Genomic DNA, 27445 nt, shown 5'->3' on the forward strand with positions numbered 1-27445 from the left:
AATTTTATTCATTTTATAAAAAGTTACATACATCTGAAGGAAAACAGGAAATTGGATCGATTGATCTTTTTTATCACAGTTGAATTTACCGATATTAGAGGATGGAGATATACAGGAGTTAGAAGAACCATTTACTGATTTGGAAATTAAAATGGCTATGCTGGAAATGCTTAACAGTAAATCGCCTGATGATGATGGATTTTCGGTTGAATTTTATAAAATTTTAAATGATTATTTATCTACAGTGTTTGGGGAAGTATTACGTCAAGTTGGAGAACATTATGAATTACTTGAGCCTTGTTCTAGTGCTTTAATTACAGTAATTCCTAAAAAAGATAGAAGATCCTTTGAAAGTATCTTCATATAGACCAATTTTGTTGTTAAATGTAGATTATAAAATAAAAGCTAAAATATTAGCGAATAGATTTGATAAATTTTTACCAAAGTTGATTCACATTGATCAAGCAGGTTTTATAAAGAATAGATATGTTTCAGATAACATTTTGCGCGTGATTAGTTTGATTAATAGATTTTGACAATCTTTAGATCATCTGATGGTGATATACTTAGATGCAGAAAAAGCATTTGATAGAGTTGAATGGAATTTTTTGTTTAAAGTTTTGGAGAAATTTAAGTTTGGTCCTTCTTTTATTGGTTGGATTAGGGCTCTATATAGTAAACCAGTAGCTAGAGTATTGACGAATGGTTTGATTTCGGAATCTTTTAAGTTAACTCGATCAACTCATCAAGGTTGTCCTTTATCACCAGCTTTGTTTGCGTTAGTGATTGAACCTTTAGCACAGTTGATAAGACAAAATACATAGATACAAGGTATGAAAGTTTTAGATGAGGAGTATAAAATTAATTTATTTGCTGATGATGTATTGGTATATTTAATAAACCCAACTCAGTCACTTTTGCATTTGAAGGAATGTTTAATACAATATGGATGTCTTTCTGGATATAAAGTTAATTGGGAAAAAAGTGAAATATTACCGAAGTGAAGGAGATTATGCAGTTTATAAGAATATTATTAATTTGAAGTGGACAGATCAAATTAAATATATGGGTATAATTTTGAATGTTAATTATCAATCTTTATATAAATTAAATTATGCTCAATTAATGAAAAAAATTAAAACTGATTTGATTAAATGGAAAGATTTACCTATTAATTTAATGGGAAAGATAAATATAATTAAGATGAATATCTTTCCACGTATACAATATTTGTTTCAATCTATTTCGTATTTACTTGATAATTTTTTTTTCGAGATTTGAATAAAATGGTTAGGGAGTTTTTATGGTGGGGTAAATTTTCGAGAGTAGCTTTGAATAAATTATCTTGGAAATATGAGTTAAGGGGACTATGTTTATCACATTTTCAAAATTATTATGAGGCAGCCCAACTTAAATTTATTAGTTCATTAATGGATTTGGTACAGCCTCCTAGTTGGGTTAAAATTGAGATGGCAAGTATTTCTGAATTTGAAATACTTCAATTTTTGTTTAGGTGGAATATAAATTTGTTACAACAATATAATGTGCACTAAAACATTTAATGAAGTTATGGATAAAGAAAAATAAAATGATAGGCTTTAGGGGTAAATTTTTGGCTTTGACTCCATTGTATAATAATCAACTTATTTCTTTTTCAATACTTAATCAAAGTTTATTGCATTGGAGATTTAAAGGTGTGAAAAATTTGGGAGATTGTTTTAAAGAGGGTAAGTTTTTATCTTTTAATCAAATGAGGGAAGATTTTGGTATTGATAAGAATTCTTTATTTCTTTATTATCAAATTCGATCTTTGGTAAAATGTATGTTTGGTAGAGATATGATTTTACCTAAAATGACTAAATTTGAGACTTTTCTTATGAAGGTACCAGAGTAGGGTTATATTTCATTTATGTATCAAATAATACAGGATGGTATGGATAAAAATGGTTGGGATAGATCTAAAATTAAATGGGAAGCAGATATTGGTTTTATTTTTTCTGAAGATGATTGGTTAGATATCTGTTATGATAGTGCAACTAGATTGATAAATGCACGTTATGCAATGATTAATTACAATTTTTTACATCAATTATATTTGATACCTGAAAAATTTTAAAAAAAATGGTTTTAATGAATCAGATTTGTGTTTTAGATGTGGTGATACGGTTGGAACTTTTTTTCATGCTGTTTGGTTATGTATCCATATACAATCTTTTTGGAAGAAAATTCAATCATTTTTAGAATACCTGTATAATATTAAAATAGTTTTACATCCAACAGTATTTTTATTGGGTAGTTTGTAACCTCTGAAAGGTTTGTGATTAGATAAATTCCAGCTTGCTTTTGTATATTTAGCTTTATCCGTAGCGAAAAAATGTATTGCTAGTACATGGAAAGATACAAATGTTATTGATATTAATAGATGGCATAATGAGATGAAATATTGTTTAATAATGGAAAAAATTACACATGTTTTGCATGATAATTTTAATTTTTTTATTAATAAGTGGCTGTTATACTCAGAATATTTACATTTCAATTTATATTGATTAGATTTTAATATGTATATTTAACTTTTTTTAATATTCTTTCTTTTTTCCTTTTTTATGGCTCTCCTTTGGAGAGTTGGCTGAAGGGGGGTTTCTTTTCTTTTTTTCTATATATGTAAAAAAATGTTCATGTTTAATTGCTGTATATGTCATATATTATTTGTTTTTTGAACGAATAAATAAAGTTATAAAAAAAGGACACTAGATCAGTAATATGAAGGAGAAATGAATGGAATTGGATGTATTCGTGAACTTAGGTGAAGTAAGTTAGAGCAGAGTGAAAGAAGCATTCGCATCAGTATGGACCAGCCTGGGTAAATGGTCTATTCCTTATTTCTAAGCAGCAAGCAATAAATATTCTGTATATTTGCCAATGAGGCCATATGTTGCTCTGAAGAGTTGCAACAGAGATCATATGATTCTCTCATCCAGCTCCAAGTAACCTTACAAGCAATCATTCTAAAGGAGAGAACATCTTAGTTGAGCGGGAAATTATAACCGTGAGCTATCACATTACATGCTTTGGTGCTGACTCACATAGCGTTATTCAATTCATAAACTTCAAAGACCCTCATCGACGATGAAGTCAGCAATTTAATTAGTTCCCCATGAGGAGAATATACAAAGAGAAGTAAGCAGGGGGCAGCTTCTCCAGTAATTGTCTAAACTAAAATCAGCCAATTTGAATTTCTGTACTCCAACACTCTATCCACCAACTTAAACAGCACCATTCCAACACGGGCATATTGTGCTTGACCTTACAAAATGTACCATAGTTACTTGAGAGGCCACTTCAGCAGCACATCCCAAACCATGATTTCTACCACCTAGAAAAACAAGAACAGATGCCAGAGAGAGAACTTAATTTGCCACCGCTTCATACTGCCAAGAATGGTTCAAGAATGTCAGCAATGCCCACATCCAATAAAATAAAAATAAACAACTGCAACTGCATTTCCCTCTGCTTAAAGTTTCTGAAGGACCCAGGTTAGCATGCTTTAGATATTTTAATCAAAGAAAATGGAAGGTGAGGAACTGTCAGATGTAGGCCCATGCAAAGCTGGTAATAAGCCCTATTTCAAACTGCTCATTAAGTATTTTTGTAATCAGTGCTAAATACACATGATTTATGTTTGGGTATATAAATGTTAAAGAGCATAATAAAAGAACTAGAATGATTTATATAAAAGGTAATGGCAAGCAATTTTATTCGAAATGTATATAAGACAATAGTACTGTAATAAAAAGCCATTCATGTTTATTCTGTGTTCAGAACTTCAGATCAGAAATGGTCATCACTTCTTCCCTTGGTAAACCAAGGGCATCCCCCTTGGTAAACAAAAAACAAGGTGCACAGCACAGTGATTGCTTCACTTGACTCCAACGCAGCCAGTCTTGTTTATATTTCTCTCCATTTGTCAGAGCTACTCTAAAAGGTGAGTTGAAAATGAGTGATTATCCTTATCCTTGGGAACATCAGTTGGTACTTCAAAGTCCTGAATGTTTAGAAATGATTCAGTGCCAATTCTACTCCTCTCATTAATAATTCCAATGTCGATTTGTGATGTGGAGGATTTTCCAGCTGCGGACCCTTTTATTTCATTATTATTAGCATCAGCTTCAGTTGGCAATTGTGTTTCCAATGTTTGCTTTATCAGTTTATCTTTAGGAGAATTACCTTCTGTATCTGTAGTTAGTCCTGGTCCAACAGCCTGGTTATCAAGATCAGCGTGGTTATTCTCTGATTCACATTGATGGTGAAGTTGGTCACTGATTTGGACTTTTTGACAGCTTTTTGCAATTTGGTTTTCTCTTTGCTGCACCACTTTCATTTTTTTTAATATGAAAATCTTCTAGGTCAGTAATTTTGCTTCAACTCATTGACCAATAAATTATACAATATACAAATGTTGGAGAAACTCAGCAGGTCAAACAGTGACTTTATGTAGCAAAGGTAAAGATACATCACCAAAGTTTCGGGCTTGAGCCACCTTGATGAGATATTTGGGCAACACACGCTCGTGGGGTGGAAGGGCCCGTTTCCAATCCTTATGTCTAAACTTAATTCTCGTGTGACAACACACCCATGAACAACAGCGAACAGGAAATGATCCAAAACCCAACGATTCTGTCTCTCATTTCCCAATGTTTGGACAATCCAATGAGTGCAGACTACATTCCACCACAAAATAGTACTTTTCAAGATGAGTTTGTTATTTTGTTCAAAGAATTGTGGCTACATACACTTAATTTTTATTGGGATCATGCTGGAATTCCTCGATATGAAAGTTGCTCTCTGATGAATTAAGGAACATGTTTTCCATTTCAATATCCTCATCTAATTTGGAATCGAGGCACACAACAGGCACACACAATTACTTTAACGGAATCTTGTAAAAATAGTTTGCTTAGTAACACCTTTCTTAAATTAGATTTTCAGCATGGTTTCAGTTGGGTAGGTTAAATTGCTGTGTTACACTCCACTGAACCGAAGCAATCCAATCACTAAGCCATCCAAACACCTAATAACACAAACAGACTTCTGAAATGAGCTTCTGAGAGAAGCATGAAAGTAAAATGACAATTTTAACATAATTCAAGAAAAATTGAACATTTTACATTTAATTGCCTTGTCCCACTGACCTGTACCCAGTCTATAGCCCTCTATACCTCTCCCATCCATGTACTGTCCAAATTCTTCTTAAATGTTAAAATTGATCCCACATTCACCACCTCAGCTGGCAGTTCGTTCTACACTCCCACCACTCTCTGCGGGAAGAAGTTCCCCCTCATGTTCCCACTAAACTTTTCCCATTTCACTCTTAACCCAGTCCTCTTGTTTGTAACTCACTTACCCTCAGTGGAAAAAGCTGATCTACATTTTCTCTGTCTATCCCTTCATAATTTTAAATACCTCTATCACATCTCCCCTCATTCTTCTATGCTCCAGGGAATAAAGTGCTAACCTGTTTAACCTTTCCCTGTAACTCAGTTCCTGAAGTCTGGCCAACATCCTAGTAAATCTTTCTATCTTATTGATATCTTTCCTATAGTTAGGTCACCAAAACTGCACACAATGTTCAAATCTGGCCTTACAAATGTCTTATACAATTTTAAAATAACATCCCAGCTCCTATACTCAATTATACTTGATTTATGAAGGTCAAGATGCCAAAAGCTCTCTTTACAACCCTAAACACCTGTGATGCCACTTTCAGGGAATTATATATTTGTATTCCCAGATCCCCCTGTTGTACCACATTCCTCAGTGCCCTACCATTTACCATGCATGTCCTATCTTGGTTTGTCCTTCCAAAATGCCACAGCTCAAATTTGTCTGCATTAAATTTCATCTACCATTTTTTCAGCCCACTTTTCAATTTGGTCCAGAATCCTCTGCAAGTTTTAAAACCTTCTTCCTTATCCACAATGTCTCCAAGCCTACTGTCATCTGCAAACCTGCTGATCCAATTTGCTACATTATGATCCAGATAATTGATATAGATGACAAACAACAATGGTCCCAGAACTGATCCCTGAGGCACACCCTAGACACAGGCCTCCAGCCTGAGAAGCAATCATCTACTACTACTCTCTATCTTCTCCTGTCCTTGTCAAAGGCCTTATGAGAGTCCATGTAGATAACATCCACAGCCTTTCCTTTGTTAACTTTCTTAGATACCTCCTCGAAAAACTCTATAAGATTGACTAAACACGACCTACCACGCATAAAGTCATGTTGACTGTCCCTAATCAGATCTGGCTATCCAAATAATTATAAATCTAATTTCTTAGAACAACTTCCAATAATTTATCTATTACTGATGGCTCGCCGGCCTATAATTTGCAGGTTTACTTTTGGAGCCTTCTTAAACAACAGAACCACGTGAGCGACCCTCCAAACCTCTGGCATCACACCCGTGGCAGAATATTTAAATATTTCTGCCCAAGCCCCTGCAATTTCTATACTTGCCTTCCTCAAGGTTCAAGGGAATATCTTGGGGATTTCTCCACGCTTATTTGCTTTGAGACAGCAGCCACTTCCCTTTAATCTGTACAGGTTCCTTACTTCCCACATATCTGTGCCCATTTCCTGAGTGAATATTGATGAAAAAATATCATTTAAGATCTCTGCCATCTCTTTTGGCTGCATACAAAGCCGACCCACTGATCTTCAAGGGGACCAATTTTGTCCCTTACTAACCATCCTTTTGCTCTTAATATACTTGGAGAAACCCTGATATTTTCCTTCATATTGTCTGGCAAAGCAACCTCATGACTTCTTTTAGCCTTCCTGACTTTTTCTTGAGATTTTTCTTGCATTTTTTATACTCAAGTACCTCATTTGTTCTGTTTGCCTATACCTGCCATACATCTCTCTCTTCTGACAATATCCCCAATATATCTTGAAAACCAAGGTTCCCTATTCCTGCTTGTAATGGAAGATTCTAACCTATTTTTTAACCTGTTTTTTCTTAATTTCCAGCTCTTGGTTCTGCAGAGCTGAGAACCTTTTTTTAAAAAACTTGCAGCTTTGGGTTCTGCAAGGCTGAGAACATAATTGTTTTTAGAATCAGCAGACATAAGCAAAATTCCACCGAGGGGCCAGAGATGCTGTTAACTGAAGAAAGGACATCTGTGTACCGAGAACATTTAATCTTCCTGCTTGTTTTGGTCACAGACTGTCAGCGGCCTAGCCTTGATGTAGAATAAACCATTGTATTAAAAATGATATGCTGAAAATTATGTTATTCGTTAATTAACCTAGCATGCTAGCTTGCTTGCTTATCTTTCTTGCTGTGCTGGGAATAGGTGCTTGGGTAAGCAGTTTTTGGGTAATATAAGGCATGGTCCCACTGCTGAAGTTTGAGACTCTCCGAGAGGTGGCAACATCTCTCAGCAAGAAGAAGAACTTCTGGAGTACAGCCAACGTCCCGGTCAGGGGAGGTGGAGAAGCTGCTACCGGCGCCCTGACAATCTACTACAAGTATGCAGTTGTTGCCTCGCTTCGGCTGTTGGGACCAGTCCAAGTGTTGATATGTATAGTTGGGAAGGGCTTGCATATTGTAGTGTGAAATCAGCTTTTGAATTTGTAATAAACATTTGTATAAACTGAACAGCTCTCGGTGTGTGTGTCTATTTTCTTTCGGTAGCTCAAACACTGTGACCAATCTAAAACGAACAAAATGAGAGGTATAAGTTTACCCAAGACACTGCTAACCTTGCCTTTAATCCTGACAGGAATGCACAAACTCTCAAATATCACCTTTGAAGGTCCTCCACTTAACTTGCACACCCTTGCCCGAAAACAACATATCCCAATCCACACCTTCTAGATCATTTCTCATTTCCTCAAAATTGGCCTTCCTCCAATTTAGAATCTCAACCCAAGGCCCAGAACTATCCTTGTTCATAGTTAACTTGAAACTAATGGCATTATGATCACTTCTGTCACCTGTCCTGCTGTCCTGTCTCGTTCCCCAATAGGAGATCCAGTATTACACTCTCTCTAATTGGTACCTCTATATATTGATTAAGAACACTTTCCTGAACACAATTGACAAACTTCTAGCCATCCAGCCATTTTATTGTATTGGAGTTCCAGTCATATACCTTGTTTCCTGCAGCTATCTGCTATCTCTCTACAGATTTGCTTTTCTAATACTTGTTGACTATTGGGCAGTCAATAATACAATCCCATGAGTGTGGTCATACATTTCGTGTTCCTCAGCTCCATCAATATGGCCTCAGTAGATGAGCCCTCTGGTCTGCCCTGCCTGAGCACAGCTGTGATATTTTCCCTGACAACCAAAGCCATACCTCCCCTTCTCATTCTCCCCCCATCTCCCTCCTCTCCCCCCACCCAAAGTTCTATTGCATCTAAAGCAACAGAAGCCAGAACATTGAGCTGCCAGTCCTGCCCCTCCAGCATTCATTTCACTAATGACACAATGTCATAATTTCACATGCTCTCAGCTCGACTGCCTTTCCTACAATATTCCTTGCATTGAAATAGATGCACCTGAGGACATTTCCACCACATACAACCTGTTGACTTCTAACGGTGCATGTCATCTTTTCCATCCTCCATGCCTCTATCTGCTCTGGCACTCTGGTTCCCATCCCCCTGCAAATCTAGTTTAAACTCACCAGAGCAACACTAGCAAACTTTCCTGCAAGGATATTAAACCCCCCCCCAGTTCAGATACAAACTGTCCCGTTTGAGAGAGCCCAAAGATCCAGAAACCTGAAGCCCTCCCTTCTACATCATGTCTTTAGCTACATGTTAAGCTGCATTATCCTTCTATTTCTAACCTCATTATCAGGTGACATGGGTAATAGATCACAACCCTGGAGGTCCTGTCCTTCAACCTAGTGCCTAAAGAGAAAATGGCAGTGCTACCAGAGCCGCTGAAACGGCAGCGCTGCTGCTGGTGAAGTCCCACGGAGAGTAGGAAGTGGAAACACAGTGCTCCCACGGGATCCAACTGCCCAGTTCGACTGCCATCAGCTCCATACAGGCTTTGAACAGCCTGTTAAAGGAGCCATCAGTAGTTTTATTTAAAATCCCGTGCCTGCAGGTTCTGGCCCTAAGATGGCAGAGCCTATAATTGGCAACAGCCACACAAGGGTTGCAAACTCCAGGGAAGCAGAGGGCACAAAAAAAATGGAGAGATCTGAGAAGGAGAAGCAGAGGAGATGACCCACAGGATGGTGACCACTGAGCCTGCAGATGAAGGTCCTACATGAAGCTAGGAACCCTTAGAGGCTGTGGGCTGCTGGAGACCAGGGTGAAGGGACTTGCACCATTCTGTGGACTGCTGGAGACTGGCTCAAAACTGGCTGAAGGGGTATCAGGTATTGGAACCGGGATGCGAGACAATGCCAAGGGCAGTGAAAGGTTCCTAATGGTATTGGAGGTTTGAATCTGGAGCTGGATGCACCTCATAGATGAAGTCATCAATTCCTTCCTACATTGTTTATCTGGCATCGATGCAAAATTACAAAACCAATTGGTTATTTCTTTCTGAACAAATGCACTCATATCACAGTTATTTAATCTTTATCTTATATATTGTGCATTTTGCAAATCTTTTCACTTGGAAATCTGCAATCAGAAATGAATAGATTTAAGCTGCTGGGCAGGAGTGGTGCGGAGCATAATGGCATAGGGGAAGGAAGTGGACTTACAACTCACCCAGCGGATTAAAATATAAAGCCAGAGTTAAAAATTGATTTCAAATTTAAGATATCCTCTGAACCCTCCCTAGAAGTTGTTGGACATGGCAACTAGAGGAAAGAAAACAGCAAGAGAGAAGAAAATCATAAGTAAAGTTTCTAAAAAAAAAAATTGAGGAAGAGCGGTCTACCTTACAGTTGGAGCCTAGGCCTCAAGTTCCAAAGCCTCTGCGACTAACTCACGTGATGACGGCTTACTTCCAGCCAAAGCCAGTGCCACCTCCCGTGGATACCGGGGAAGATGGCGCTGGATTGATCCAGATCTCCCCTGAAAGAATACACTAACCTTATGCGCATGTGCAAAGGTTTACAAAGAACATGCTTTGGAATGGTCACTGCATAATGCCATCCCCAGTAGTGCTGGTGGAGTGAAGGAACTGCAGGCAGATGTACCAGGCATGCCAGAGCAGTCACGAGTACCTGCGGTTTTGATGGCTGGTGATCAAGAGAGGAAGGGAGATCAAGAAGAATCAGATCAAGATGAAGATGGAGAGGAAGTATCAGGGGCTTCGCGTCTTGGGAAAAAAAGAACCAAATGTGAAAGATCTTTACTTATTAATAATGGGTCAATATCAAATTATAAGGGCTGATATTAGAGATGTGAGATCTAATATGAAGGAGGTTAAAAGTGAAATGTCGACATGTGCTTCAGAGGTGAAGAAAGTTAAAGTAACAGTTCAAAGAGCTGATTTGGATCTGCAGAGAGTTAAAAATGATAATGATAATATTCATAATGATAGAATTGAAAGGGTTGAAAATTCAGACACACTCTGGGAAAAACAGGAAAGAAATGACGGATAAGATGGATATGTTGGAAAATCAAAGTAAATGGAATAATATTAAGATGGTTGGACTTCAAGAAGATTTTGAAGGTAGTGGTGACCCTGTGGAATTTTTTTCAAAAATGTATTCCTGGAATCTTGGGAGAAGAAAGTTTTCTAAATGAGTTTTAAGGAGGAAGCCACCGCCAAATCAGTCCCCTACAGCTATATTGATTAAATGTTTGTGATATCAAGACAAAGAGAAAATATTAAGATTGGCGGTCCAGAAAGCAAGGCAGAACATGGGACTTATGGTTATTGATGGAAATAAAATTTTCTTTTATGCAGATTTAAGTAAAGCAGTGGTGGATAGGCAATTCTTTGGAAGAAAGGCTTTAAGTTTACTTTTAGATATCCAGCTACGTTGAAGTTGTTTCTGGTGAATGAACAACCTAAGTTCTTTATGGATGAAGAAGCACCAAGATTTACAGAGTCACTTCCTACTATTAAGGAAATGAAGCAAGAATTGTTGAGTTTAAGTCCTCAATGAGAGGTTCAAAGAGAGGTGTTATGGATCCAAATTACACCGAAAAAAACTGTGCTGAAGCAGATTGTAAGCTGTCAAAAAGAGTCCCAGTTGAAGCCAGAAACCCAGATAGAAACATCTTTAATTGATGATGGTCAAGTTAATGTGGACCTTGAAGCAGCAGATGATTTATTATTTCCTAATGGGTAATTAATTAAATTTTACCATGGTGGGGGTGTTTGGGCAGTTTTATATTCTTCCTTGCTTGCCCGAACTATTACATGCCATATTGTGGCAGGAGCTACAACTCATATGGTGGAGGTAATATGGCTGCTATATTTTTATTCAGCACTTTTAGGTTTTTTAAAAAATATACAAACTTGTTTAAGTAATATCTTTTTTGTTTGGTTATTAATTATTTTTTTCTTAAGGGACAGAGATTTACACAGGAGTCTGTTACAGTTGATAAAGAGACTTGTGAGAATGAAATTGGAAGAGATTTTGATCTGGAATAATGGATGATAAAAATAAATATTTTTTTTTAGTTTTAATGTTAATGGGATAAATAGTCATTTAAAAAGGAAAAGAATATCAAGTTAAATGAAAAAGATGAAGGTTGAGATTACATTTTTACAAGAAAAAGAACATTCTAAATTAAAAAGGGATTGGGTGAGCCAAGTTATGACTTCATCTTTTAATTCTAAAGCAAGAGGAATAGCTATATTAATTAAAAAAACATTACCAGTAAAAGGTTTTGATACTATAATTGATCCTATGGGGAGATGTTTTGATTATTTGCCAGATTTATTCTGAAATGTGGACACTTATGAATATTTATGCACCAAATGTAGATGATGAAATTTTATAAAGAATGGAAGCGTAGGAAAAGGTGATCCATTATTGGATAAATCAACTAAAACAGTATAACCATATAACAATTACAGTACAGAAAAAGGCCTTCTCTTAAATGACAAAATTGATCCTGCTGCAATCACCTCTTCCGGTAACAGTAATAAATGCTAAAGTGGCAAAAGCTATATTAAGTTTTATGAAGCGATTAAATTTATTTGATATTTGGCAAAAGTTGAATTCTAGAGAGATTATTCTTTTTATTTTCATAGACATGACTCTTATTCGAGAATAGATTTTTTTATTATCAGCACGGTTACAAGGAAGGATTACTAAAGTTGAGTACAAAGCATGAATACTTTCTGATAATTCGCCACTTTTATTGATATACTCAACTTTAGAGGAAAAGATATACCTTATAGATTACTGTATTATTAAAAAAATTTTTTTTTTTTTGTGTTTGGCCTGGAAGTCAGCCTGAAGAAAACTGAGGTCCTCCATCAGCCAGCTCCCCACCATGACTACCAGCCCCCCCACATCTCCATCGGGCACACAAAACTCAAAACGGTCAACCAGTTTACCTATCTCGGCTGCACCATTTCATCAGATGCAAGGATCGACAATGAGATAGACAACAGACTCGCCAAGGCAAATAGCGCCTTTGGAAGACTACACAAAAGAGTCTGGAAAAACAACCAACTGAAAAACCTCACAAAGATAAGCGTATACAGAGCCGTTGTCATACCCACACTCCTGTTCGGCTCCGAATCATGGGTCCTCTACCGGCACCACCTACGGCTCCTAGAACGCTTCCACCAGCGTTGTCTCCGCTCCATCCTCAACATCCATTGGAGCGCTTACACCCCTAACGTCGAAGTACTCGAGATGGCAGAGGTCGACAGCATCGAGTCCACGCTGCTGAAGATCCAGCTGCGCTGGATGGGTCACGTCTCCAGAATGGAGGACCATCGCCTTCCCAAGATCGTGTTATATGGCGAGCTCTCCACTGGCCACCGTGAGAGAGGTGCACCAAAGAAAAGGTACAAGGACTGCCTAAAGAAATCTCTTGGTGCCTGCCACATTGACCACCGCCAGTGGGCTGATAACACCTCAAACCGTGCATCTTGGCGCCTCACAGTTTGGCGGGCAGCAACCTCCTTTGAAGAAGACCGCAGAGCCCACCTCACTGACAAAAGGCAAAGGAGGAAAAACCCAACACCCAACCCCAACCAACCAATTTTCCCTTGCAACCGCTGCAATCGTGTCTGCCTGTCCCGCATCGGACTTGTCAGCCACAAACGAGCCTGCAGCTGACGTGGACTTTTTACCCCCTCCATAAATCTTCGTCCGCGAAGCCAAGCCAAAGGAGGATTATTAAAAATAGTAGATTTCTGTGATTTTATAAGAAAGTAAATTCAATTATTTTTAGAAGTGAATTTTAATTCAATAGATAATAAATGTATTATTTGGGGTGCATTAAAAACGTACATTAGAAGTCATATAATAAGTTACTCGACAAAAATTAAAAAGGAACATATAAAGGAGACAAATCAATTAGAACAGGACATAGGTAAACTGGAAAAATATTTACAAAATAATTCTTCTGAAGAAAAGAAAGAAATTAATTGATAAAAAAAATACTATTCAGACTTATAGAACAGAAAAGTTAAACCAAACAACTAAACAGAGACATTATGAATTAGGAGAAAGAGCTCAAAGTGTTAGCATGACAATTGAAAGCAGAACAAATATCTAGAGTGATTAATGCTGTTAAAAAATCTTAAGGTACTGTTATATATAAATCACAATAAATAAATGACTCATGTACGGAATTTTATTCTAAAATGTTTGTGTTAGAAAATTTTGTGAAAAGAGAAAATGTCTAGGGTTTCTTTGGCAAAATTAACATGGAAATATAATTTAGGAGGTTTACAGCTCCCCAATTTTATGAATTACTATAAAATAGCAGTTGAGATTTATTAATGTAATATATGAGTTAACTAATGTTTCAGCATGGATAACTATAGAACTTGATAAAATAGGAGAAACAGAACCACAGCATTTTATGGAATGGAATGCCACGCTGAAACATTTAACTTCGGAATAAAATTGATGAAAAGATTGGAGGAAGAGGTTTAGTGTCTGGAAGAAAACCTTTATTTCAAAATAGACATTACATTTTGTATGGAAAATAATTTTTTTTAAATTTGGCAAAATTGTGGTATTATGAAAATTAAAGATTGTTTCGAAGCTGGGAAATTTATTACTTTTAGTAGAATGAAGGAAAAGTTAAAGATATTGGAAAATACAAAATTTTGTAATTATCAAATTAAAAGATTTTTCTTGAAATTTTTGGTGAACATTTAGTATTACCAGTAGAGACAGAATAGAATTATTATTAAGTAATAGGGATGTAAAGAAATTTATTTCAGAGATGTATAAATTATTGCAAAAGAAGGCTGGAAAAGAAGAAATTGATGGGAGGTAGATTTAAATAAGCAAATAGATGAACATAGATGGATTCAGATCTATTGAGAGAGTATGAAAAGTACAATAAATGTGAGATATCGGTTAGTTTAATATAATTTTATTCATTAGTTATATTTAACACCACAAAAGTTACATAATATGAACTATACTTATTCAGATGTGGACAAGAAGTGGTACTTTTTTTGCATTCGATTTGGCTGTGTTCCAAATTAAAATGGAATTGGCTTGAAATGGGTAATTTATTAAAACGAATAACTGGAGTTAGATTACCACAGGATCCAATGTTATTTTTACTGAGAGATGTTAGCAGAATTAAACCTAAATTAAAACTGAATATGTATCAAGTAACATTTGTTCAAATTGGCTTGGCAATAGCTAGAAAATGTGTTGCTATACCTTGGAGATTGGACACTGATCTGGGAATGGAGAGATGACCTGCAGCAGTTTGGACTTGGGTTCCACTTGATAAAATTACTGATAATTTAAGAGATAAATATCATACATTTGTGAAATATGGAGCCCATATTTACAAATTGTTGGTATTAAAATTTAAATTAATCTCGAACATACCCTTTCTCCTACAGGTCTCTATAAGTATTTATATGTTTAAAAGTATCAGAAAGTGAAGTGCTCCAGTTGTGGTTTTCCTGTCCCTCTTCTGTTTCTTTTTTTTTAAAGTTTGTGGGGGTTGGGGGTGTGATGGGGTGGATTCACAGGAGGTTTTTCTTTCTTTTGTATTTCTTTACTCTTTTTTATAAAATACCACAGGTACTTGGATTGTTTGAAATATTGTGATATATTTGCTAAATGATTTTATATTAAATAAAGTATATAATTTTTTTTAAAAAAAGCTGCCAAGCAATGGTAAAAGGTAAATGTGAAAGAGGGAACCCTTGCTGTGGTGTATAATTTTTGCAATTAAGCTTCTATGTTGCAATTAAATGTGATTTATTAGTCTGTGTGTTGGTAGGCCAGTATTACTGAATTCTTCTGCATGAAGATAGCTTCCTTATTCCACTGGACAAGAGCCAGTTTCCCTTGAACATTTAACAATCTTACATATATTTCCATACCTTTTTGAATAATTATGTTATTAGTTGAAATTCTTTTTAATATTTTCTAAATTGCTCCACAATACTTGCATAACATAACTTAAAGCAGTTGTTCTCCACCTTTTCTTTCCACTCACATCCTACCTTAAGCATTCCCTATGCCATAGGTGCTCTGAGATTAGTAAGGTATTGTTTAAGGTGGGATGTGGGTGGAAAGAAAAAGGTTGAAAACCACCGTTATAATCGTACCTAATTGATTTGTTATGTGCACGGTTTCATAACTCCAAAGGAAATGGGCCAATGACAATCTTTTCTCAAGTAAAATATTTCAGTAACAATTGGGTCGAGAGCAGTGATTCTCAACCTTCCCTTCCCACTCACTTACCACCTTAAGCAATCCCTTACTAATCACAGAGCACCAAAGGCATAGGGATTACTTAAAGTGATATGTGAGTGGAAAGAAAAAGATTGAGAACCACTGAACTATAGCATATTGCGAATATAGATCACATCATATAGATGTCCTGCAGATTTCATGGTTATATCTAAATATGACCTAAACAATCACCTTCTTTTTTTTTTTTTTTTTTTTAATTTTTTTTATTTTTCACACCATAAATCACATTAGCCATGATATACACAATTTCTTTTTCACACATATACAGTGACTTTTTCTCCCCCCCCCCTTTCCTCCCAAACCACCCCCCCACCCCCCCTCTCATCCATTTTAGGTATACAATCTAGGTTGCATTAATCCAGTCAGACAATGTTGTCATTCAACAAAATTACACCAGAAATTCTACTGAGTCCATTCTTTTCTTTCCTTCTCCTTCCATCAACTTAGGTAATGTTTGTCCCCGGTAGGTTTTCGCTATTGTATTTAATGTAAGGCTCCTATACTTGTTCGAATATTTCAATATTATTTCTTAACCAATATGTTATTTTTTCTAATGGAATACATTTATTCATTTAAATTTGGTAGTTTATTCCTTTTAATTTGGTTATGTATTCCATTAATATTTAAAGACATATAGTTCAGCGTAGCCCTTTTATATTTTGTTTATCTTCTCTTTCCGTTTTTCCATCATTACCTTTCCTCCTTTTCCATTTCTGTTTTCTTATTTTCAACTCTTTATAAGACAACATTCCTACAACATCCAACATTTTCCTTATTCTCCTATTTCTATCTTATTTATTCCCAATCTCCCATTCACCTCCTGAGTTGTCCTTTATCCCTTGTCGGACAACCACATCTCCCCTCTCCATTTGGATTTGCGAATCCACTCGCAAGCGTCAACTGATTTTGCAGTGACCGCTATTTCCCCCCACCCCGCCTCCCCCAGAAAAGATTTCACTTTTCATATGTCACAAAGGTCACTCTTTTAATTCCCTCCTTATTCTCTCTATTCCATTACCTTCCCTTATTAATTCTTGTCTATACTATCTATATTTTCCTCTAAGTACAGATACATTCACGTATGCTCCTTGTCTCTATTCACTCTTATACCTCTTTACCCGCATACATATCAATCGTGATCATTTTTACTCTCATTACCTGTCTTCATCCCTCAGTCTATTTTTGTCTTTACCCACATACATATCAATTGTGATCATCTTAACTCTCATTACCCGTCTTCCTCCCTCAGTCTATTTTTGTAATTGTTCTGCAAATTTTCGTGCTTCTTCTGGATCCGAGAATAGTCTGTTTTGTTGTCCTGGAATAAATATTTTCAATACCGCTGGATGCTTTAGTATAAATTTATACCCTTTCTTCCATAAAATCGCCTTTGCTGTATTGAACTCTTTTCTCTTCTTTAGGAGTTCAAAACTTATATCTGGATAAATGAAGATTTTTTGCCCTTTATACTCCAGTGGTTTGTTGCCCTCTCTTACTTTTTCCATTGTCTTCTCCAGTACCTTTTCTCTTGTAGTATATCTTAGGAATTTTACTACAATAGATCTTGGTTTTTGTTGTGGTTGTGGTTTAGAGGCCAATACTCTATGTGCCCTTTCTATTTCCATTTCTTGCTGTAGTTCTGGACATCCTAGGGTCTTAGGGATCCCCTCTTTTATAAACTCCCTCATATTCTTGCCTTCTTCATCTTCCTTAAGGCCCACTATCTTTATGTTATTTCTTCTGTTATGGTTTTCCATTGTATCTATTTTTTGAGCTAGTAGTTCTTGTGTCTCTTTAGTTTTTTTATTAGATTCCTCCAATTTCTTTTTTAAGTCTTCTACCTCCATTTCTGCTGCTACTGCCCGCTCTTCCATCTTGTCCATTTTCTTTCCCATTTCTGTTAAGGTCATCTCCATTTTATTTATTTTCTCTTCTGTGTTGTTTATTCTTTTTCTTAAATCCTTAAATTCCTGTGTTTGCCATTCTTTAAATGATTCCATGTATCCTCTAATAAGAGCAAGTATATCCTTTACCTTGCCTCTCTTTTCTTCTTCTATTTCACCATACTCTTCCTCTTCTTCTTCCTCTGGGTTGGCCATCTGTTGTTTCTTTGTTGCCCTTTCCTCCTCTTCTTTCTTGTTTCTGTTGTCTTCTGTGGTCTCTTCTTGCTGCAGGTGTTCTGCAGCTGTCGTTGCCGGCTGTGGAGATCGACTCCCCAGCTGGTCCCCCCTCCCGTCGGTGTGTTTTTTTTCATTCGCATCGCGCATGCGCGAAACTTCGCGCATGCGCGGTTGCGCACTTTTACTCGGCTCTGCGAGCCATTTTTGTAGTCCATTATTTACCGACCTGAGGGAGCGGGTTTCTCTCTCCGCAGCGGGCCTCTTCGGACAGGTAAGGCCTTCACCTTTTTCCTCCTTTGTCTTCTCTTCCTCTCTTCTTACCGTTGCTTTCGACTTTTCTTTTTTTGTCGCCATCTTCTTTCCACCTTTATACTCACTTTTCTGTAACTTTTATTTCTGTGCCTTTGTGTTTTTTCTTGTTTTTCCCGACTTTTCTGGAGAGGGCTGGAGTTCACCGTCCGGCCACTACTCCATCACGTGACTCCTCCGTCAACAATCACCTTCTGATGTAAATATTTGCCTGATGAATGTCCTAAAATAAAACCACACTACCTGCTCCTCCACCTACCTTCGTATCATCTGTAAACTTGGCTACTAAGTCATTTATTCCATAATCTAAATTGTTGATACACAACATAAAAAGAAGTGGCCCCAACAGCAGCAACTAGTAGCCAACCGGTCCCTGTATTTCACCTCTCTGCTCCCTGTCAATCAGCCAATGCTCTACTCACGCTAGTCCATTTCCCATTATACCATGGGCTCTTATCTTGTCAGTAGCCTCATGTGCAACACCTTGTTAAAGGCCTTATCTCCCTTATCCAGCCTGCTTGTCATTTCCTCAAAGGCAATGATTTTCTCTACACATGAAATCACACATAACAGAAGCAACCTCACATAGGCTGAACTGCCAAATTCCTCAAAAGCAGTAGAAATATGCATGGCCACATCAAATGGTTTTGTAGACATGACAATTCTGATGGATAAAAGGAAGAGGCACTTGTTTAAATCCATCGTACTCCAACTTCAAGATCCAAGATTCAATTTATTGTTACAGTAATAAAACAGTGTCGTATTACATGAAATTCGCTTTTTGCCTGCTGCACGGCAGACAGATTTGCCACTTGCAGAAATTACCCAAGCACTTACATTTCTTAGTCAGAAAAAGAGAAGCAAAAGAGAGCGCCCCCCCCCACCCCCACCGTCCCTGTAGATTCTCCTCCAGCACTTCTGTAGCCACCCAGAATCCAGTCCAAACCAATGGCCACCCGAGCTCCAGATCTGAAGCTCCGACGTGGTCAGGGATGCTTTGGTGCCCTCGGCACCCCCTCAAAGACCGGTTCCAATACCTGGTACTCCTCTGGCCAGTTCGAGACAGTCTCCAGCCCGGTGGAACTCTCCTAATAGCAGTCTCCAATGGTCTTCAACCGCAGATCACCCTACTGGTCCGCCTTCACGGTCACACACTATGGGTCATCTCCTCCTCAGACAGGGCAGGGGGGGGGGAAGGGGTTTTTGCCAACAATCATGAGAATCATTGGAGTGAGAGGTTCCTTTAAGGGATTTTTGTCACTCTATTGTTATCAATTCTTGCAAATAGGTGATGACAACACAAAATACAATGGGCTTCCCTGAAAAGCACATCATGAAATGAGTGTTCATTTTAACTGAGGTTTGCATATATTGAAAGGTGAATCACTGAACAAAACACTTGTTGCTTCATTGAGGGGTTGAGTAGAAATCCTTGATATATTAAGGGAATGCTGTTTAACAAGTGAATGTGTTGCCTCACACTGCCACAGATCCGGGTTCAATCCTGACTTCGGATCTTGCCTGTGTGGAGTTTGCAGATTCTCTTTGTGCCTGCGTGGGGCTCCTCCATGTGCTTCCGTTTGCTTCCACACCCCAGACACGAGGTTGGTAAGCTTGTTGGCCACTGAAAACACTCTCTTGTGAATGGGCGAGTGGAACGATCTCGGGAGAATTGATGGAAATGTAGGGAGAATAAAAAAAGGATTTATGTCAATCGATCATAGAGCCAATCGCTGACGGACCTGTTTCATGACTTTCTATGAAGTATGCAATGTAAATACCGGCAAACCCCATTATACGCAACTTCAATCAACACAAAATTCAGTAACCACGATTTGGAAAACTGCAACCATTTCCTGTTTTACACGTGTAATTATTCAGTTACCATGAGATCTGTCTGGAAATTTCTGGAAACTCAAGTTACATGTAGGTTGTGTGAACAGCCCTAAATAAAATATGTTCCCCCTATTAAATATGGATAAGAAAAATGTGGAAAAGAATCTAACAATGACATTAAAAGGAAAAGAAAAGCAATTCCTTGAGAAGGAAAACAAAGTTATTGAAGGAAACAAAGACAATATTTTCACAATATGAAAATCCGACACGATCTGGGCTACGAGTCAACGGTTCGTTGATTTAAGGAAGAAGCATGAAAATAAAGAACAAGGTAAAGTTACATCAGTTTTTCTAAGTGGAAATGTCTCGAAACAGAAGCCCATTAATGATTGAAATGGAACGGCCATTTCATCGATGGATTGAAGATAGCATTTTTTTGATGCTTAAAAAAAAATACATTTCAAGGGGATCAGAAACTTTTGCTGCAAGTTTTGGTTGGTTTGACCATTTTAAACATCGAACAGGATTACACAACTTGAAGAATTACAGGGGAAGCTCCCAATGCTGCAAAATTTCCAGAAAGTTTTCAAAAAGGATTTGAACAAGATTTTAATCTAAATGTTGATCCTAACACAGAAAGAAGTCTGGAAGTCCACAGGAATTTAGAAAAAAGAGATCACTAACTGTAGGAAATTGTATAATGAGAAAAAAAATCAAAATCTGTGCAAAGTTGACTTTGGACAAATATTTTTCTAAGAAATAGTTTTGATGCAATTATGAAATAAATGAAAAATATAATTATTTTTATTAACAACAGTTTTGGCAATATATGCAGCTAAAAGTTTTTATAAACATTTTTGTAAGCCTTGATGGACGATCTGAAAGGACAGGGATTCATTGTAATCCCATTGAATCCATTAATCGCTTAATGTGAATTTGACTTAAGCGAGTAGAAACTGGAATGTATAAATCGTGTAAAGCAAGGTTTGCCTGAAAGAGCTTTTTTTTGTTAAATACTGACAGGATCAAAGTCAGGTAGCAAATGTACACAAATAACAAGATAGATCAAATGGACCAAACAACCTGTTTCTGTGTTGTATATAATTTATAAACAACTGGCTCTTTGAATGATACAGAATCAACTTTGAAATGTTTGCCCCTAAGGATATCAAAGAAAGTTGCCTCTATCGCTACACGGTTACCACCAGCACTTACCCATTTTCCCTTCCTCCACAAACAGCACATTGAGGGGAATTAGACAGCTGAAGTAGAAAACATCAATGTTGTTTTTCACAGCCACCTGAAATAACAAAAAAAACACTGGATCACTCATCCTGTGAAGACCACTTCATTAGAGAAAACCAAAGTTGTGAGTTCTCCAAGACTAAAATTTACCCCAAGACTTAATTATTTTATATTAAAATTCATTGCTTTTAATTTTGACATCAATGCTCTATTTTGGTAACAGAGCTAAGGATGTGCACAGGAAAAAAAATGTTTCCTGCACATTGATCTTTGGCTCTGCATGCACATTCAGTGACTTCACCACCTTGCTATTCAAGGATTTGCATGCTGACTTTGCTTCTCGGTTTCTCTAGACTGGTCTGCTTAATACCACATGTCCATTTGAAAAAAATCAAAGGAAATTCTTCCGTCACTGACGAACCTCTTCCTTCAAAAATCAATCAAAAAAGCAGACGAGTTAGTCATTATTTCTTTTTCTTTTTCAATCTTTTTATTATTATTATAATTTATAAACACATACAGTTCAAAGAGATATAAAAAAATACATAGTAAATAATTAATTAATACAGAGATATTAAACAATAATATTACAGAATAAAAATATATCATAAAAAAAAATTTGATCAGTTTAGGGTGTGAACTATCTCTTAAAAAAAAAGATATAATTAATAACAATATATGAAAAAAGAGAAAAAAAACCCAAAAAAGAAGAAAAAAACAAATCTGAATTTAAAAAAAACTTAAAAAAAACTTGAAAAAAAAACCTACAGATATAGCTAAACCACGCCAATCACTCCGATCTCATCTTACAGCCCAATTATCATACATAATCATAGAAAGAAAACAGAGCCAGATCAACTCACTACAAATGAAAATATTGAATAAATGGTCGCCAGGTTAACTCAAACTTAGAAGGGGATTCATAGACAGAGTTTCTAATTTTCTCTAAATTTAAACATAGTATAGTTTGGGTAAACCATTGGAAAACAGTGGGAGGATTTACCTCTTTCCAATTTAATAGTATAGATCTTCTAGCCATTAGTGTAAGAAAAGCAATCATACGATCCGCAGGAAGAGATAAATAAGTCAAATCTATCATAGGTAATCCAAAAATTGCAGTAATGGGATGTGGTTGTAAATCAATATTCAAAACAGTAGATATAATGGAAAAAATTTCCTTCCAATAATTCTGTAAAGAGGGACAGGACCAAAACATATGTGTAAGGGAAGCTATTTCCAATTGACATTTATCACATATAGGATCGATATGAGAATAAAAGCAATGGAGTTTATCTTTAGACATATGAGCTCTATGAACAACTTTAAACTGTATTAGTGAATGTTTTGCACATAGAGAAGAAGAGTTTACCAGTCGCAGAATTTTATTCCAATTTTCATTAGAAATATGAAGGTTGAGTTCTCTTTCCCAATCATTTTTAAACTTTTCAAAAGTCCCAGAATTTATTTTGGTAATTATATTATATAATTTAGATATCACACCTTTTGGAGGGAATTTTGAATATAGTATATCCTCTAAAACAGTCGTAGTCTCCCGATTGGGAAAAGAGGGTAAAGTCGAAACTAAGAAACTCCTAATCTGCAAATATCGAAAGAAATGAGATCAAGGTAAATCATATTTCATGGATAATTGTTCAAATGACATGAAAGAGTTATCCAAGAATAAATCCGAAAAGCATGTTATACCTTTAACTTTCCAGAGTAAATAAGCTTGATCAATTAGAGAGGGATGAAAAAGGAAATTTAGTACAATAGGAGTTTCCAAGATAAAATGACTTAGGCCAAAAAATCTCCGGAATTGAAACCATATACGTAGTGTATGTTTAACCATTGGATTATCAATTAGTTTATATAGTTTAGTAAGAGTAAAAGGGAGAGCAGCTCCCAAAATAGAGCTAATTGAAAAATTTTGTATCGGTTTAATTTCTAAATTTACCCAATGGGGATTTAGAGATAATTCTGAATAATTCAACCAATACCTTAAGTAACTAATATTAATTGCCCAGTAATAAATTCTAAAGTTGGGTAATGCCAACCCTCCCTCTAGTTTAGATTTCTGTAAATATTTTTTCCCCAATCTAGGATTCTTGTTTTGCCAGATATACGAGGACAATTTAGAATCGACCTTATCAAAAAAAGATTTAGGAACAAAAATAGGTATAGCTTGGAATATATATAAAAATTTAGGTAAGATCATCATCTTAATAGCATTAATTCGGCCTATCATGGATAGGGATAATGGTGACCAATTGGTAAGTAAACTGCCGATCAGGTCCAATAGAGGGAAAAAATTAGTCCTAAACAAATCTTTATGTTTTTTAGTAATCTTAATCCCTAAATATATAAAATGGTCTCTAGCTATTTTAAAAGGTAAACTATCATAAATAGGGACCCATCCATTAAAAGGGAATAATTCACTTTTATTTAAATTCAGTTTATATCCCAAAAAATTACTAAATTGGGCTAATAAAGATAAAACTGCAGGAATAGAATTTTCAGGATTGGAAATATATAACAATAAATCATCTGCATATAGTGATACTTTATGAATATCCCTGCAACGAATAATACCAGTAATATTGGGTGCTTCTCTGATAGCAATTGCCAAAGGTTCTAAAGCTAAGTTAAATAATAAAGGGCTAAGGGGGCACCCTTGCCTGGTGCCCCGAAATAATCGAAAATATGGTGATCTTTGGGTATTAGTAAAAACCGAGGCAACTGGGGAATTATAAAGAAGTTTAATCCAAGATATAAATATCGGACTAAAATTAAATTTTTCAAGAACTGTAAATAAATAAGGCCATTCTACTCTATCAAAGGCCTTCTCAGCATCTAGTAAAATAACAGATTCTGAAGACTTATGTGAAGGAGTGTAAATAATATTCATCAATCTTCTAATATTAAAGGAGGAATAACGATTTTTAATGAATCCAGTCTGGTCTTCAGAGATAATATATGGTAATACCTTCTCTAGCCTTGTCGCTAGAATTTTAGAGAAGATCTTAGAATCAACATTCAACAAAGAAATAGGTCTATAAGAAGAACATTCGGTCGGGTCTTTATTTTTTTTCAAGATTAGAGAAATCGTAGCTCTGTAAAATGATTGTGGTAGTTTACCCAATGTGATAGATTCATCAAACATCTTAATCAGCCAGGGAGAGAGAGTAGAAGAAAAAGCTTTATAAAATTCCACAGAATATCCATCGGGACCTGGTGCTTTGCCCGAGTTCAGTGAGAAAATAGTATTATTGATCTCCGAATCTGTAATGGGTTTACTTAATTCTAAGTTATCTTGAGGTAATACTTTTGGGAGTTTCAAATGTTCTAAAAAATTAAACATATTACTAAGGTCTTGAGGGGATTCTGTACTATATAAGGATGTATAAAAATTTTGGAAAGATTGATTTATCTCTTCCTGGTTAACAGTCAGTTCTCCATTCTGTTTGCGAATCTCCACAATTTGGCGTCTAGCTGAAATATTCTTCAGATGATTAGCCAACAGTTTACCCGATTTCTCACTATGCACATAAAAATCAGATTTAGATCTAATTAGCTGGTTTTCAATCGAAGATGTAAGTAACAAATTATATTCCATCTGCAGTTCAATTCTTTGTTTGTATTCAGTAGGATCAGTCACATATTTCTTATCAATGTCTTTAATCTTCTCAACCAATAGATGAATCTTGTTTTTGATGCATTTCTTCAAAGCTACTGAGTAAGAAATAATTTGACCACGAATATAAGCCTTGAATGTATCCCACAATATTCCATAAGAAATTTCCGTAGTGTAATTTGTTGAAAAGAAAAAGTTAATTTGTTCTTTCATAAATTTAACAAAGTCTAAATCTTGCAATAATGTAACATCAAAACGCCAGTGCTTAATAGTAGAAACAGAGTCTTTGAATTTAAGAGAGAGTTGTAATGGAGAGTGATCCGAAATGGCTATAATGTCATACTTACAAGCAGTTACAAGTGGAATAAAACGTGAATCAATAAAAAAGTGATCAATTCTCGAGTATGAATGGTATACATGAGAAAAAAAGGAAAACTCTTTATCTGTCGGGTGAAGAAATCTCCAAATATCAACAGCTCCAGAGTTAGTAAGGAAAGAGTTAATATATGTAGCCGATTTATTCGGTAGGAGCTGTGAAGGTTTCGACCTATCTAGCAGGGGATTCAGACAACAGTTAGAATCCCCACCCATTATTAAATGATATTCATTTAGATTGGGTAAAATAGTAAACAAAGATCTAAAAAACTCAGGGTGACCTACATTCGGGGCATAAACATTAACCATGACAACCTTAATATTAAATAATAACCCAGTAACCAATAAAAATCTGCCGTTAGGGTCTACAGTGATGTCATGTTGAACAAATGTAATAGAGGGATCAATAAAAATAGATACACCTCGAGTCTTAGAGCATGAGTTGGCATGAAATTGTGGGCCTTTCCAAGATTTAAAAAAACGCAGATTATCCTCCTTCCTCACATGAGTCTCCTGTAAAAAAATAATCTGTGCTTTCAGTCTCTGGAATACTTTAAAGACCTTCCTCCTTTTAAACATGTTGTTTAGACCATTAGCATTCTAAGAGACAAAATTAATGTTTTGATCCATTACTTAGGTCAACCCTCCAGTATATAAAAGGTTAACCAAAGCAGGGACCCATGCGCCTGGAAGAAGAATTAAGATATAAGGAAGGACCGGAAATGACGACGTGTCAGCCATATCTGTAGTTCTAAAAGAAAAATCAAGAAAAAACAAAAGAAAATGAAACATAAGAACCCCTGAAGGAAAAACAAAACCCACCCCCACCCACAAAGCCCCCCATCTGACCAAAGAGTGATCAGAGAAAAAAGAAGAGATAACACTAAACCTACCCCCATGTCTTCAGACGGCAGCTCCTAATATTAAGATAAGATCCACCACCTAAACTTATAAAAAGGATAACTCAAGCTAAAATCAAATACTAAATATTGAAAGAAAAATATTTAAAAAGAAATAAAAGAAAAATCGTAATTGTGTAGTACCTACTGATAAAACAAAGTCATAAAGAGTTAAATCATTTTAAAATTAGTTTATGAAGAAAGACAAAGAGAAAATGGCAAATGTAAAAAAAAACCATGAAAAGTTTTAATAAACAAAAGATAAAAAATCGCCATTTTCAGTAATTCAGAAATAAAATAGTAAAGAATATAATCATATTATTAGTATAGATTAATATAAAATTAAACATACACTTATACATTTAAAAAAAAATTTCTCACAGAGGAGAAAGAAAATATATAAAAATGTGTTAAAGATGAACACGGCGGCCCCGGCCTCGGTCGAGTGAGGCAGGCGGAGGCCCCGGTCCGGGCAGGGAGTGGGAGGCGGTGGCCCCAGTCCAGGCACAGGGTGAACTGCGGCGGCCTCGGCCCCGGTCCGGGCAGTATGGACCGACCTAGGAGGGGAGGCAGGCCCCTCCAGCCCGGGTAAGAAACCTGCATAGGAGAAGGCCACTCCGATATAAAACCTACGACCCAAGGACCTCGCTGCCACGTCCCAGCTTGCTTGGCCACGGCACACGAACCATGGGTGTAAAGGGTGGGGCCAGTACTGCGCGCACTGCACTCCACCTAAAAGCTCCTTTGCGCAGGCCCGAGGACAGGTCCACGTCCTCCCCCTCAACGTCCTCCCCCTCCACGTCCTCCCCCTCCACGTCCTCCCCCTCCACGTCCTCCCCCTCCACGTCCTCCCCCTCAAAAGATGCTCACAAACTCAAGCTAGCATGCTGGAACATCAGAACCATGCTAGACAAGACTGACAGCCACCGACCTGAACGTCGGTCTGCCCTCATTGCACATGAACTCCTCAGACTTGACATCGACATAGCCGCTCTCAGTGAAGTCCGCCTGGCAGATGTAGGCAGCCTCCAAGAACGCGGCGCGGGCTACACACTCTACTGGTCTGGCAAGCCTTCGGATGAACGACGCCTATCTGGCGTAGGCTTCATGGTCAAGAGCTTCATTGCCTCCAAACTCGAAAACCTTCCGACAGGCCTCTCGGACCGA

General features: G+C 36.7%; 1 protein-coding gene across 5 annotated transcripts in view; it reads right to left on the bottom strand.

Moving 5' to 3' along the window:
• Positions 1 to 27445, bottom strand: part of LOC138749600 (AP-2 complex subunit beta) — a 325506-nt gene that overhangs the window by 101272 nt on the left and 196789 nt on the right. For all 5 annotated transcript variants that reach the window (XM_069911214.1, XM_069911213.1, XM_069911216.1 and 2 more), the window contains one exon: positions 21344 to 21428. In XM_069911214.1, the coding sequence (XP_069767315.1) occupies positions 21344 to 21428 (85 nt within the window). The remainder of the gene's footprint in view (positions 1 to 21343; positions 21429 to 27445) is intronic.

The sequence above is a fragment of the Narcine bancroftii genome, chromosome 14, assembly GCF_036971445.1.
Source record: "Narcine bancroftii isolate sNarBan1 chromosome 14, sNarBan1.hap1, whole genome shotgun sequence".
NCBI classification, from domain to species: domain Eukaryota; kingdom Metazoa; phylum Chordata; class Chondrichthyes; order Torpediniformes; family Narcinidae; genus Narcine; species Narcine bancroftii.